We start from the raw sequence: 14,899 nt of genomic DNA on the forward strand, positions 1-14,899 counted from the left end.
TTTTTTTTTAAATCGGCCACACAAGAAGAAATGAGGTAGAGCAGTCTCAGCCCCCTGAGATGCTCTTAAACAAGGCACTAATTATTTCTGCATTGCTGTTCCAAGTACAGCCATTTGCTCTTTGCTCTGCTTCATATTAGGCTTACTCTGGGTTGTCCGCACAGTGCTAAGAGGTAGGCTGGCTGGGATCATTTAGCCCTTCTTATCCCTGCCAGACTTCTAAAGCTTCTGCTTCAAAAGAGCTTGCAGAATCAACTGTGCTCTTGGTTTGTGTCTCTGGTTACTTCTGTTTCCTGCAGCTCGTTGATTTTTTAATGTACCATAATTGGAATTAATCTGCACACAACAGCATTTGGAAAAAATTAATTGCGTGTGGAATGCGTGATAATCATGTGCATATGTTAACCATTTCTTTGCTCTTTGTCATTTCAGGCATTGCTCACCGCGATCTGAAGCCAGAAAATATATTGTGTGAATCTCCAGAAAAGGTACTTAGGGCCTGATTTGGGGTGTCACAGTTCACACTGACGCGGGGAAGCCACCCTTCCTTTCACCGTAGATCACTGGCAGCTCTTTTGGCCTCAGGTACCAAGTTGAACTGATTATAATGGGCACGTGGGACTGTTACACCTAATGTGCAGTGTTTTTGCATCCCGAGCAGGGCTAATCCTAGGCCCTTCTGTGTCAGCAGTTAAGCCTGAGAGTTTGTAAAATATATGAGACCTGCACAAAATGAGTGTTTTCTAGTCCAAAGAGCTGCCTTTGGAGCAGTAGATATGAGTCATAAATAACTCAACCTGACATCAAGCAGATCCCTGCCTTTAAATGACATTTATGTTTTATATGCCAGCTGGTGTCCACCACCAGAAGTGATCATTAGAAAGCAAGTTCTTGAAAAGAGCTCCTGCTTCCATTTTCATTTCCAAAGGTGCCCGTTAAAAAGAAGACACTTAGGGAATTCCCATCATGGCTCAGTGGTAACAAACCCAACTAGCATCTGTGAGAATGCGGGTTCGATCCGTCGCCTGGCTCAGTGGGTTAAGGATCCGGCGTTGCCATGAGCTGTGGTGTAGTCCCAGACGTGGCTTGGATCCCACCTTGCTGTGGCTGTGGTGAAGGCCGGCAGCTATAGCCTCTGATTCGATCCCTAGCCTGAAAACTTCCATATGCCGCAGCAGGTACAGCTCTAAAAAGACAAAAAGGCCAAAAAAAAAAAAAAAAAAAAAAAGACATTTTATGCTTGGTATTGAACAAATCCAACCTATTTTAAACTTAATAGTAATCTACTAGTAATTGGAAGCGTTTGTATTTCTGTAAGCATGTATGAATTTGACAGGTTGTTTGTTAGGCGGGATTTAGGCCCCGGTGGTTTTCGGCTCCCATTCATAGCCATGTGTATATCCACGTGCGTGTGCATGACACCCGTGTCTTGGTTTGAATTAACGGGTGGCTCATAAATAAGGAGCAGCTGTGAGGGAGCATGTGCATCAGCTTGCTGTGTCCAACTCTTGTGTTTATTCCAATAAGATATTGGGACTTCCTGTCAGAAGATCTGGCATAAAACTTTATAATTTATTATGATTGTCGTTACAGTTATTAATAATAATATTTCCTGAGCACTTACACTGTGCCAGGTATTTGCACTTATTTAGTATTTACAGAATCTCATGAGGTAGATACTATCACTGTCTTCATTTTATGGATGAGGAAACTAACGCTTCAATAAAGAAATTTGCCCAGGAGTTCCCATCGTGGCTCAGTGGTTAACGAATCTGACTAGGAACCATGAGGTTGCAGGTTCGATCCCTGGCCTTGCTCAGTGGGTTAAGGATCCGGTGTTGCTGTGAGCTGTGGTGTAGGTCCCAGATGCGGCTCCCATCCTACGTTGCTATGGCTCTGGTGTAGGCTGGAGGCTGCAGCTCTGATTGGACCCCTAGCCTGGGACCCTCCATATGCCACAGGAGCAGCCCTAGAAAAGGCAAAAAGACCAAAAAAAGAAAGAAAGAAACTTGCCCAAAGTCACTCGGCTGATAAGTAGTAGAGATTAAAACTAAGGTGGTTTCGGAGTTCCCTGATGGTGCAGTGGGTTAAGGAACTGGTGTTGTCACTGCTGTGGCTTGGGTTCAAACCCTGGCCCCAGAACTTCTGTATGCCGCCACAGATGCAACAAAAAAGAAAATTCTAAAAAAAAAAAAAGCTGAGGTAGTCTGACCCCGGACTCCACTGGAACTCTGAACAACTCTGTGCAAGTGCCTCTGGTTTATAGTGTACTCTGGTGTCCTTTGTTTATAGTGTACTCTGGTGTCCTTTGTTTCATTTGACCTTCATGGCACAGGTTTGTCACTCCTTTTTATGGTTAAGAAACTAAAGAGAGACTGAGTGTCAAAAGTATTATCAAGAAAGTGAAAAAAACAACCCACAAAATGGGCGAAAATATTTTAAATCATATATCTGATAAGTGTTTAATGTCCAAAATAGATAAAGAACTTCTAAAACTCAACATCAAAAAGGACAACCTAATGAAAAAGGGCAAAGGACTTGAGTAGAAGGTATACAAATGGCCGGAAAGAACATGAAAAGATGCTCAATACCCTTAGTCATCAGGGACATGCAAATCAAAACCACAGTGAGATACCATGTCACACCTATCAGGATGGTTATAATAAAAAAGAAAAAAAAGAAAATAAGAATTTCCTGGTGGCTCAGTGGGTTAAGGATCCAGTGTTGTCAGCACTGTGGCTGGGGTTGCTATGGTGGCGCAGGTTCGATCCCTAGCCCGGGAACTTCTGCATGCCGCTGCTGCAGCCAAAAAGAAAAAAAAGAAAAGCAGAAAATAAAAAGTGTTGATGAGGATGTGGGGAAACCAAAACTCTTATGCATTACAGGTGGGAATGTTAAATGGTGCAGCCACTTTGGAAAACCGTTTGGCAGTTCCTCAAAAGGTGAACATAGCACTACTGCCAGACTCAGCAGTTCCACGTCTCTGTACCCAAAAGAGTTGAAAATGGAGACTTGAATACCAATGTTCATAGCAGCACTAGTCCCAGTAGCCAAAGCTGGAAACAGCCCGAGTGCTCATCAACACAGATGGGTGGGCGAACAAAACGTGGTGTATTCATATAGTAGAATATTGCTCAACCGTAAGACAGAATGAAATTCTGACACATGCTACCGCATGGGTGAACCTTGAAGAGAGTGTGCTCCGTGAAATAAGCCAGACACTCAAGGACACACTTTGTGTGATTCCACGTATATGAAATATCTGGAATGGGCAAATTCATAGACACAGAAAGTAGGTTGGGTGTCACTGGAGTTGGGGGGGGGATGGGGACCTATTGCTTAACACGTACAGAGTTTCTGGGTTTTTTGGTTGGTTGCTTGGTTGGTTTTTGTCCTTTTAGGGCCGCACCTGCGGCATATGGAGGTTCCCAGGCTAGGGGTGGAATCGGAGCTGTAGCCAACGGCCTATGCCACAGCCACAGCAATGCCAGATCCGAGCCACATCTGCGACCTACACGACAGCTCATGGCAACGCTGGTCCTTAACCCCCTGAGCAAGGCCAGGGATCAAACCCATGTTCTCATGGATACTAGTCGGGTTTGTTAGCTGCTGAGCCACAGTGGGAACTCCCAGAGTTTTCGTTTGAGGTTAGCAGTGTTGGAAACGTACCGGTAATGTTGTACCACAGTGTGAATGTGGTTAATGGTACTGAATTGTACACTTAAAATGGTTAAAATGGCATATTTATGTTCTATATGTTCTTCCACAATTAAAAAAAAAAAGTAAGCGAAGAATGAAAAATGTAAGGGAGAGAAAAGGGAGGGAGGAGCGAAAAAGAATCGAGAGCCCACGTCCAGACTTCCCCAGCAGGGCGCTCTTGGGACCAGCACTTGTGACTTGTGCCCCACGTGCACACAGCGGCCTCGCGCTTGGCTCCAGAGATGACTCATGCTGGCTCAGGTGCAGCATCCAGTCCGGTGATGCCACCTACAGTGACCAGCCGCCCCAGTTTGCTCAGGCCTGTGGGATTTCCTGGAATGCAGGACTTGCACTGCTTAAACCAACAAAGTCCCAAGCAAGCAAAGTTGGTCATCCGAAGCCACCAGAAGTTTAGGGTTTTGTGGAAAACTCCTTTGCCCCAGCACTGAATGGGCTGCAAGGAGTCCTGCAGGAATACGCACTAACTTCTCTAACTACAGCATTGGCAGGAGTTCCACACATTGGCTCCTTGTTTTATATCAAGTGCACAGCAGTCTGGTGCCATATAATGCACACATTTTTCTCCTAGCTGGGAGATGAGGCAAGAGCACGGGGAAGGGGACACTTTAGGATAAACCTCAGGTGACCTCTGATTCACTCAAGGAGAGGAAACAGGATCTGCCAGATCAGGCCGTGCTGCAGCGTGGCAGTCATGGCGACTGTGTGCCCACGTAGTCACGCTGTCACCTCATGCCCTTTGCTTGCTCCTGTCTGTAACCTTCACCTCCCATTTTCCTTTTCAGGTGTCTCCAGTGAAAATCTGTGACTTTGACTTGGGCAGTGGGGTGAAACTGAACAACTCCTGCACCCCCATAACCACACCAGAGCTGACGACTCCAGTATGTATGGCTGAGCACCTGTGTCCCCGCCATCTGAGCTCCTGTCCCCGAAGCTCCAGAGATCAGAACAGAAGGCTAAGGAAGGAAAACCAAGCCTATCTATACACTTTCTGCTGCCCCGAGTTTGGCCTCATTTCTTGTCTTGAGAACCACCCCTGCCCTCCTTAGTTGCTGATGAAACTGACTTAGAGCTTTTAGTGAGGGGTGGGTCTGCCACCAATGAGGAAGCAAATTATATCTAAAGAACAGGCTGAGCCCTGACTCCTGGCCCAGGTGAAGGGCGGGGAGTGTGGTCTCTGTGATGAGAACTGAGGTCCAGACTCTCTGCACATAAGCGCCTGGCTAAGTTATCCTATTGCTTCTCCACTTCCCATTTCCTGCCCAGATGGTGCTGCTGGGAGCTGTTTCTTCCTAAGACAGGTCTTGTGCATACTGTACATACTGTAATTATTACAATTCTTTTGAAATTTGCGCACTTCATAAGTGAGTTTTCCTGATAACCTTTTTTTAAGACATACAGTTAACTATGCCCACATCTCCTTCTCAGCAACATTATTAGAAATGTTTCTGTATTAGCTGCTGCTGCGCCAAGCTACCCTGTTCTCACACGCATTAACTCTAATTGCCAATAACAAAGAAAATGTCCTTTCTCACCATCTTCCCATCGAATTAGTTGTGTATGTTAGGGGACTGGGGGGAGCTTTGTCTCCTGGTGAGCCTGAAATAATGAAGAGGGAGCAAAAAGAACTTGCTTGGTTTTTATCAGCACTTTTCTGTGCAAGGATGGGAGGAATGAATCCAGGATTCTTGTCCTCGGCTTGCCACTGCTGTGCCGGAGCAAATCCCCGTCCCATCCTTGTCTTTGGTTCTCCCATCTACAAATGCAAGAAGTGAGGAGACCTGCTTTGTTCCAAGAGCATTCCTACCTTTGATGGGCTCCTAAGTCTAGCTTCTTCTACTTCCATGCTCCAAGCTAGCAGGGAAGCTTGGCAGGTCTTCACTTTAAGAAATCCTTGCAGAGTTTCCGCTGTGGTGCAATGGGATTGGCAGCATCTTTGCAGTGCCAAGATGCAGGTTGGATTCCTGGCCCGCCACAGTGGGTTAAAGGATTTGTCGTTGCTTCGGCTGCATTGTTAGGTTGCAACTGCAGCTCAGATCTGATCCCTGGCCCAGGAATTCCATGTGCCATAGGGCAGCTGAAAAAGAAAAAAAAAAAAAAAAAAATGTTTTCAAAAGAAAAATCCTTGCTTTATGGAATCGGATCTCATCCCAAAAGTTGTGTTCCTGGTACCTAGAAGAACCTATTCATTGAGTGACTGTTTACAGAGAGCCAGGGCAGAGAGCGAATCCTGGAGCTTCCTGGCCAGGGATCTCCACCTCCTGGAGAAGGACCTGAAAAGATAAGAAGGTGACCTGGAACTGGTCATGCGGATCGTAGGGAAAGAGAGGACTCAGTTTTAAATGTCCAGTGCCCAGCTTTTCTAATTGTCCTAGAGGCACCAGGCGAGCCCTCTGGCTGGCTTTCCTGACAGCTTCTTGCTCTGCAGCTGCATCCTCTTGCTCAAGTCTCATACAGTCTAACTAAGCCTCTCTCCTCTGCCGCTCCCCCCTCCCCACCCTGCTCCCCGCAGTGCGGCTCTGCAGAATACATGGCCCCCGAGGTGGTGGAGGTCTTCACGGACGAGGCCACCTTTTACGACAAGCGCTGTGACCTGTGGAGCCTGGGCGTGGTCCTCTACATCATGCTGAGCGGCTACCCGCCCTTCGTGGGTCACTGCGGGGCCGACTGCGGCTGGGACCGGGGAGAGGTCTGCCCGGTGTGCCAGGTGAGCGCAGGGCCTGCTGGGGCCCAGCAGGACCAGGCTTGGGGACTGTGCCGGATCTGGAAGGGGCTGTATCGAGGGCAGCCACCAGGCGCCACGGAGATAATCAGGCCCTCGGCCCAGCGAGGCGTTCAGGGGAGGGTGTTAGGATCCGAGCTGAGCCGAGTGAGTCTCAAAGGAAGTGTCTGGCCCCGGGGGAGGAGAGGCAGGAAATGCAGGTGGAAGCAGCCACACAAGCAAAGACGGGGAGCTGTGAAATAGCTGCCTGTGTGGACGGAGGAAGAGGAAGGATAGGGTGTTGGTGGGGAAGGAGGCCCTGGTGGAGTTCCCATTGTGGGTCAGCGGGCTAAGACCCAACTAGTATCCATGAGGATGCGGGTTCCATCCCTGGCCTCGTTCAGTGGGCTAAGAGTCCGGTGTTGTCGTGAGCTGTGGTGTAGTCACAGGCATGGCTTGAATCCAGTGTTGCTATCTACGGCTGTGGTGCAGGCCAGCAGCTTCAACTCTGATTCGACCGCCTCCCCGTTCCACACGCCGCAGGCGTGTCCCTAAAAAGAAGAAGGAACAAAACAGTCCAAGGAGGGCCCTGGATGAAGGGCTGAGGAGTTGGGCCTTGTTCTGTGGTTGATATTCCTCACTCGTCACCCTCCTGGCCACTCCTGCCAGCCCAGGGCATTCTGGGTAGTTTGATGATTTGGGCGGGGTGGGGGGGCTAGTCTGGGAATGGCCACCAGCTGCACCTGGTCGACTGGACGCAGGTGGTAAGACCATGACAGGCACCATCCCCTGGCCGGTGTGGCCTCAGGAGGACTCTCCTTTACCTAGAACAAGCTGTTTGAGAGCATCCAGGAAGGCAAGTATGAGTTTCCGGACAAGGACTGGGCACACATCTCCAGCGAGGCCAAAGACCTCATCTCCAAGCTCCTGGTTCGAGACGCAAAGCAGAGACTGAGCGCTGCCCAAGTCCTGCAGCACCCGTGGGTTCAAGGGGTGAGTGACCCGGGGGGAGCAGCAAGGCCACGGGGAATCTCTCACACCCCCCGGTGGCTGGCCTCAGCTGGAGGAGCCAGACAGTAGCTTCGATCGCTGTGCACGTAGAGTGAACTGACCCCTGACCTAACTGCACACGGAGCCCTTAGCAGTGTCAGGGACTTGGCTCTAACCTTGGCCACAAACCAACCCATAGGTGACCCATGCCTCCCTGAAAGGACAGAGGCCTCTGGGAGATTCGCCACATGCACAGCAGCCTCAGTGGTAGCATGGTCCCCTGTCATTAGCTGAGAGCACGCAGAAGCAAGGCCTTGCCACCCCCCTTGCTGTGCGGCTGCCCTGGGAACTCATAGGTTCTGCTCTTGGTGCTGGGCCTGGCTACAGCTTGCCTGAAAGGAAAATGCTGGTGTTTTCCCCAAGGGAAGGATCCAGGTCTTCACTAGAAAACATTTTTAACCAGACCCTCCCGGGGGTCTGCCAGACCTCCTGTGATTACTGTGTGACTTGTTAGCCAGCCTCAGTGGCCTGACACTGGAAGGAAGCAAGCACTTCCAGGCCCAGTTACAGGGGGCACCCAATCAAAGGGTCTCTCCCAGCCACCCGAGAGCTGCCGTCTTTACTGAGCATCTCCCACGTGCCAGACCCTGGCCGTGGTGGGAGAAGTGAGGCCCAGGCCCTGTCTTCAGGTTCTGATGAGGAGAGGGAGCCAGGGAGTAAACAGCGAGATAGTGTGACAAATGCTTCTCAAAAGTGCTCAGGGCACCAAAGGACAGGCACCCACCTCTGCGTGGGACAGGGCCTGGGGGGCAGCAGGGAAGAGGGACTGTCTCACAGGGGAAGTGACCCGGCAGCTGGTCTTGGAGGGTGATCAGGACTTGGCCAGGGAAAGGACGGGCTCTCTGTGCCGAGGCAGTGGGTCGGGAGCCGCACCCTGCTTGCTCTTTCCTTGGAGGCTCTGGCCCTGCGGGCACGCGTGGCCAAGTCCCTGTGCTGGGCCCAAGCCTGCGGTAACCTGCCCGCTCTGCTGGCCCGGGTGGGGGCAGCTCTTGAAAGAGGGAGCAGCGCTCACCCACACGTCTGTCCTTCCCGTTCTAGCAAGCTCCAGAAAGGGGACTCCCCACGCCGCAAGTCCTCCAGAGGTAAATGCTGCTGCCGCACTCAGCGTCCCTTCCTCATTTGGCTCTGACTTCCCCCTCCGGCTCTCAGCCAGCCACCCCAGGGCCCAGGCGGGGGATGGGGAGCCATCTCTGGGCTCCAGTGTCCTCCTCCTGAAGGGGCTCCTGCCCTCCTTCTCCCCACCCCTCTTCCTGTCTCCCTCTGCAGGGAGGTCTGTCTCCCTCTCTTCTCTTCACCCACCTGGATGGCTTCTGCCTTCTCGCATCCTTGAGATCCTGCCTTAGGCGTTTGCAGGAGAAAAACCTGTTTTGTGGAACCACTTGAATCCTAACTGGAAAGCACTGTTTGCTGCCCACAGCACACCAAGTTTCCTTCTACTGCTGGGGCTGGTGCAAACAGCAGGAATCTGGTTCTGTAAGGCAGGGGGCCCAAGTGTCATATGTGGTACTAGACAAACCACAACAATGGCCCCTGCACAAGAAATACCACCCGCCCACCCGGATGGTACTAAGGGCTTCGTGCATATTGTATCCCATAAGCTTTAAGGTAAATTTAAACGAGAGGTGTTTCCATTACCCCAGTTTCTAGACAGGAAAACGTTATAGGAACAGAGAAACAAGTTAACTTACTCAAGGCTATGCAGTAGCCTGGAGAGTTGGACTTTGAACGCGGATCTGTTTGATTCTGGTGCCTTTTAACGCTTTTAACACTAGATGGTGCTCCTTGTGAGCACTGCCTTGCTCCCGAAGGGCCAGGGCTAAAGCCTGTGGGAAGCCCTCTGGGAATCAGCGACCGGGACAGCTTTCCAGAGCTACCCAGTTACAGGAGGAAGTCTTCCCGCTTTGTATTTACAATTCATTGGAGCTCAGCATGAGTTCCTCCCAGGTCCCTAGAGCTTCATCCCAATGCCCTGAAGTTCCAAATCTCAGATCCACCTGAGAAAACCAATTCGGCAAACCCAGAGCTCCTGTAACCTGCCAGCCCTGAGCCGGCTTCTGGGGACACAGACACAAAGGCACAGCCCCTGCCCTTGGAGCCCCCTGCTCTGCCAGGGGAGAGGGATGTACGTGGGTGAGTTTCCTGTGCCATGGACCTTCCTCTGGCAGAACTGTGTGCAGAGCCCTGGGAGCTCAGAATAGGGGGCTCTGAGGAAAGGCGGTGTCTGTCCCAGCGATGAAGTCCAGAGATTATCCCTGAGCTCAAAGCCTTTCTAGGGTCAGATTCCAAACCCATGCAAGAACTTCTTGGGAGGAAGCAGCCTGTGCTAGCTCAGAAACGTCCAGTGGGAGCAGAGAGCCACAGCAGCCGCTGTGTGTGTGGCGGGGAGTCGGGGTGCTCTCAGGGAGCTGGCTGGCTGACCCCACTGAGCCCTGCCTCTCTCTCTTCTGTGCTCCCACACCCCATCCCTGCAGAAATAGCAGCACAATGGACCTGACGCTCTTCGCAGCCGAGGCCATCGCCCTGAACCGCCAGCTGTCTCAGCACGAGGAGAATGAACTGGCAAAGGAGTCGGAGGCGCTGGCCGAGGGCCTCTGCTCTGTGAAGCTTTCCCCTCCCTCCAAGTCACGCCTGGCCCGCCGGAGGGCACTGGCCCAGGCAGGCCGCAGTGGAGACACACAGTCATGCCCAACAACACCCACAGGGCTCTGACCTGCTCCCGGCCCCAGGCCTTGCCCCCTGGAAACCTGTGAGGGGCTTGCTCCGCGGCTCCGTCTAGGCCTCTTCATCCAGGAAGGCTCAGAGGTTTCCCAGCCCAACCCCCCTTTCCCCAGAGTCATCAAGGAAAAAGCTTTTTCCAAAGGGGTTGTCTTTGAAAAGGAAAGCAATCACTTGTCACTTTGCATAATCGCCTACGGCAGGGACGTCTCTTTGCTGGGCTCCTGCCCACCTGCTCACCCGCCTGCGGATCCGGGATCCAGCCCCCTCTCGCTGGCTGGCAGTGGTGGCGGCTGAGACTGTGGCCTTCAGGGAGCCAGCCTGGAGAAGCGTCAGTTGACAAAGGCTCTTCCTTCTCTCTGCACTGTCACCCCGCCTCTGGCGGTCCTTCCACCTTCCTCTGTCCTCCGGACGTCCTCCCCCTCGGCCGAGTGAAGCCATCCCCTCAATTCAGGAAGGGCAGGGAGGCTTCTGCATCCCGAAGCCAGATCCGTCTTCCATTCGAGAGCGCAGAGAAGCACGTAATCTTTCTTTGCCGTGACCGAAATGTGTCCCTCATTTATCATCCTCTTCCTTGTTTGGGGTTGCTGCTAAAGTCAGTATTATTTCGTTTTTAAAAGCGTTTGGGGTTTTTTTTGTTTTTTTTAAACCGTGCTCTTCCAGCAGAGATGGAACTTTAAACCCCCACTGTGAGCCCGTGGACTTTCCAAAACTCTCACAGCTCCCTCTCTCCTGAATGTCCACACATTTGAAAGGTTTTAATCCGCTATTTCCTATTACTCTGACTGGTTTTAAACTGTTCAGATGATGAGCGACTTAGAGACCGCATGTGTCTGTTGCTCTGTCCCTCAGGCCTGGGCCTGTGAGAGGGAGCTCTGCCTGATGTGGAGCCAGGCCGGAGGCTGCCCGCCGCCCTGCTGCTGCCGGGAGCACGGAGGCACATCTGCCATCAGACGGCTGAGCCGCTGGTTACCTAAGAAAATCAATTTTTTGCATATATCAGACACTTACACAACACGAGGATGCTATTATACATTGCGCTTGTCTTAATAAAACTCTTGGATTCCAGAGGCCTTCCTGGTGGTCCTTTCTTCACCTGCAAACCTGAGGAGGAGACAGGCCTTCTGGAGAAGGGCTGAGGGCCGCTGGTCAAGACCTTTACCGTAGCCCCTCATCCCTGGATCTGGAACGCAAGGTGAAGGAGAGGTCAGCGCTTCTCTTTTTTAGGTGAGGGAGTAAAATTCATCAAGCACCTGCAACTCCCACTCCGGACCAGGACCGAGCTGGGTAGGAAGCAGCCCCTGCCCTCGGATGTCACCAGCAAGTGGAAGAGGCTGCGATGGCAGCCACCACACACGCTGGCTTCAGAAAGCGCTGTAACAGATGTGCCCTGTCCCCAGCCCACCCACCCGAGTGCAACAGAGTCCCCTCTCTCTGAAGCAGCGTAAGCCTCTCTTGTGTCTCCGTCGTGTACCCAGGACTGTGCTTGTCCTGCCAAAGTTGGCAACAAAGAAAACCAGCGCCTTGCACCTGCAGCCCTCGTGTTCATGGAGCAGAGGGCCTCCGTGCGCGTTGCCCCCGTGAGCCTCAGAACCAGACTCCGAAGGCTGTGTGCGGAGGGCCTTTGTAAATTCCTAAGGAGGTGCAGAGGGAGGTCCAAGTGTCAGGGCAGGAGGCTGGGCACTGCTGCCAGCTTCTGTCCCTGGGAGAGCAGAGAGCCGAGCCAGGGTGCAGGGCTCTTTGCTGCAGGGGCAGGTCCTGGGCCAAGCTGCCAGCTCTTCTGCACTGTGAAGCCTCAGGGTTGGCAAGGACCTACTTTCTGTTGACAGACCTCCCTTCGCAGGAAGCTTGCCATCCGCACACCCCTTCTTCATCTACCCAGAGTGGGGTGGGCTAGATAAACAGCCTGTAGAATCTGAGCCTTTTGGCCCAAGGTCTCCCTGTCTCTGGGGCCTTGGAGCCAGGGTGTGAGTTGTCTCTGGAGTCCATCCCCACCCTGGTCAATCCTCCAGGTTGGCCCCACAGGGAGGTGACTCACAGGGGCTTCCTGGACCAAGCATTTCCCCTGTTCCCACTCACATCCACTGGCCAGTCCTCTCTCACCTCCCCAGCTCTGTGTGAACGCTACTCTGCCTACCTTGGTTTTGTTATTGTGCCCTTGCTAAGGAACAGGTACTTTGGGAGAAGCTCATAGGCATTATCTCATTTTTTTAATTATTTATTTATTTATTTATTTTTGTCTTTTTGCGTTTTCTAGGCCCACTCCTGCGGCATATGGAGTTTCCCAGGCTAGGGGTCTAACGGAGCTGTAGCTGCTGGCCTACGCCAGAGCCATAGCAACGCGAGATCCGAGCCGCGTCTGCAACCTACACACAGCTCACGGCAACGCGGATCCCCAACCCACTGAGCAAGGACAGGGATCGAACCCGCAACCTCATGGTTCCTAGTTGGATTCGTTAACCACTGCGCCACGACGGGAACTCTGGCATTATCTCTTTAATTCTCACAGCAGTCACATGAGGTAAGGCACTGTTTGACCCCACTTAGCGTGAAAAGCCGAGCAGAGAAAGGAAAAGAGGAGCCTGCCCACAGCTGCACAGCTAGGAAGGTGGAACTGGAATTCTTCCCTGAGAGACCGGATACCGGGAGCTGTGCTGCCTGGGTCAAGTCCCAGCTCTCCCACTTACTGGGCCTGAACCTTGGGCAAGCGGCTTAGTCTCCGAGGGTCTCGAGTTTCTTAAACCAAAAATCAGGGAGGCTAGAGCCTTTACCTCATGGTGCTGTTGTGAAAGTTACGAGTTAGTGAATGGGAAGTGTTTGGAGCAGTTCCAGGCACACAGAGGAGGTGCTCAGTGAGCATGAGCTGTGATAGGTGTAGTTTTTTTGATTGTCTCCTGGGGCAGAATTGCTCAGCTGGGCCCTGGTGATAGAACCCTTTCCTTAGCTTGTGAGGGTAGAAACGGATCTGAGCTTTCCACGTGGGCCTGGCCTCTGGCCCCTTGTGCGTTCCTCCTAGTGACAGGCTGCCTGTCCCTCTGCTGGGGTCCCTGTCTCCAAAGGGGCAGCTGTGGTGCCAGGGGAAGAGCTGGGTTGGGGGGCCAGGGACTCCGGGTTGGTCCTCCCCCTGCACTGTTCACTAGGTGACCTTGGAAAGACCCTTGCCCTCTCCAGGGGCCAGGCTGTGTGTCTGGCTCTGCTGAGCAGAGGCAGACATGCCAGACACCGTGAGGAAGGCTCTGGGACCTGGCACCGAGGCTTCCGGGTCCCAGCGCTACAGCTCGCGCTTCGGCTGCCCTCGGGAGAGGGAGAGTCCCAGACCTCAGGCCCAGTGCCCAGACCCAGTTAGCAGACCTGAGCCCAGTCCGTCCTAATCCAGGTGGAAGCTGAGGACCCCTATCTGAGCTGTCTCGGGCTCGGGCACAGGGGCGAAGTCTCTCCTTCCAGGCGTCCACCTGTCTGAGCTCCCAGGGCCCCTCCTCCCTCCTGGCCAACTGCCCCTCGCCAGATCCAGCTCCATCAACAGCAGTGCCCTGGTCCCCTGCCAACTGCTCCAGCTGCTGAGGTCTAGAGGGGAGCAGCGAGAAGCAAGGTCCCCCCATGGCTGGCACTCTCGTTGCCATGGTAGCAGTTGCCTTGGAAGCTGCTTCTTGACTTCGGCTTCCAAACAGTCCGGGAAAGCTGCCCGTCCCTCAGGGGATCCGTGAATTAATCACACTCTTTTCCAGGGTCCTCGACCCTCAAGGAAAATAAACAGAACTGAACCAAGCTGAGGCCTTTTCGCCCACTCTTCCTCCCACCCACATGCCAGCCTTGGACTTGGTGCTTTAGAGAGGCAGGCACCCTCTAGCCCTGGCCTCCCTGCGAGACAGGGAGTTTGTGACATTTTAGCGGTGACCGGTGGCCTAGCCACACTCTGGGTCAAGGGGCGTGGAGGACCCAGGCTTCAGCAAGGAGGGCTCTGAGCTTGGGGGCTGGCGCCCTGGGCTCGCATCTCGTGCATGCCCTTTCTTTTTCAGGGCCGAAATGGGAAAGAGGAAAGAATTGGCAAGTCTCCCTCTCTACCTTTGTCATAACAGAGGAGCAGGCATCACAAGTTTCCAGTAGCTTCAGTGACCTGGTCCTGAGGAAAGATGGCAGCCTTAGCTGATTCTTCTGAATGCGGTGTCTGCCTCCGATGGCGGGGTTGCCAATTCCTCCCACCTCAAATAAGACAATTAGAGATGTGCAAGCGGATGTCCCAGCCGAGCAGGGTGTCTGGACGCCGGTTTCCATCGAAGACTGTGGGGCCGTCCTTCTACCTCCCCGAGTCTCCGTTTCCCCATCTGTGCTGGGAGGGAGCTGGGAGGTCCTGTGTTCCGTCATCTCGTAGGTGATGGTGGCTTAATGCGACTCCACATTCCTACTCCGCTTCTGCGCCCTAGGGATTTACAATGTCAAGGAAAAACCGTTATCTTAGAATGCGTCTCCAGTGTTTAGGGTCAGGAGGTTCTGAAATCTGAAACTCCCTGCCGCCCACCCCTGCCGCCCTCATCGTCAGCCACCAGAGGCGTGAGGCCAGGCCCCAGTGCCAGGGTCCCACCACAGAGACTTGGCCCCAGAGCCTCTGTCCTGCTCTTGGTGTGGGAGCGCCGCCCTCAGCCTCGCGGCAGGAGCGGAGCTGGCACAGGCCCTGCCCGCCAGTTAGGCGACCCCTTAGTGGGCGGAGGCGTCGCGGAG

General features: G+C 53.0%; 1 protein-coding gene across 7 annotated transcripts in view; it reads left to right on the forward strand.

Moving 5' to 3' along the window:
- MKNK1 (MAP kinase interacting serine/threonine kinase 1) overlaps positions 1-11,253 on the forward strand; it is a 45,820-nt gene extending 34,567 nt beyond the window's left edge. For 4 of the 7 annotated variants that reach the window (XM_021093254.1, XM_005665448.3, XM_005665449.3 and 1 more), the window contains 6 exons: positions 433-488; positions 4,503-4,598; positions 6,230-6,424; positions 7,247-7,411; positions 8,507-8,550; positions 9,940-11,253. In XM_021093254.1, coding sequence (XP_020948913.1) covers positions 433-488; positions 4,503-4,598; positions 6,230-6,424; positions 7,247-7,411; positions 8,507-8,550; positions 9,940-10,177 — 794 coding nt within the window. In that variant the 3' untranslated portion in view covers positions 10,178-11,253. 7 annotated transcript variants of the gene reach the window in all.

The sequence above is a fragment of the Sus scrofa genome, chromosome 6 (assembly GCF_000003025.6).
Source record: "Sus scrofa isolate TJ Tabasco breed Duroc chromosome 6, Sscrofa11.1, whole genome shotgun sequence".
Classification (NCBI taxonomy): domain Eukaryota; kingdom Metazoa; phylum Chordata; class Mammalia; order Artiodactyla; family Suidae; genus Sus; species Sus scrofa.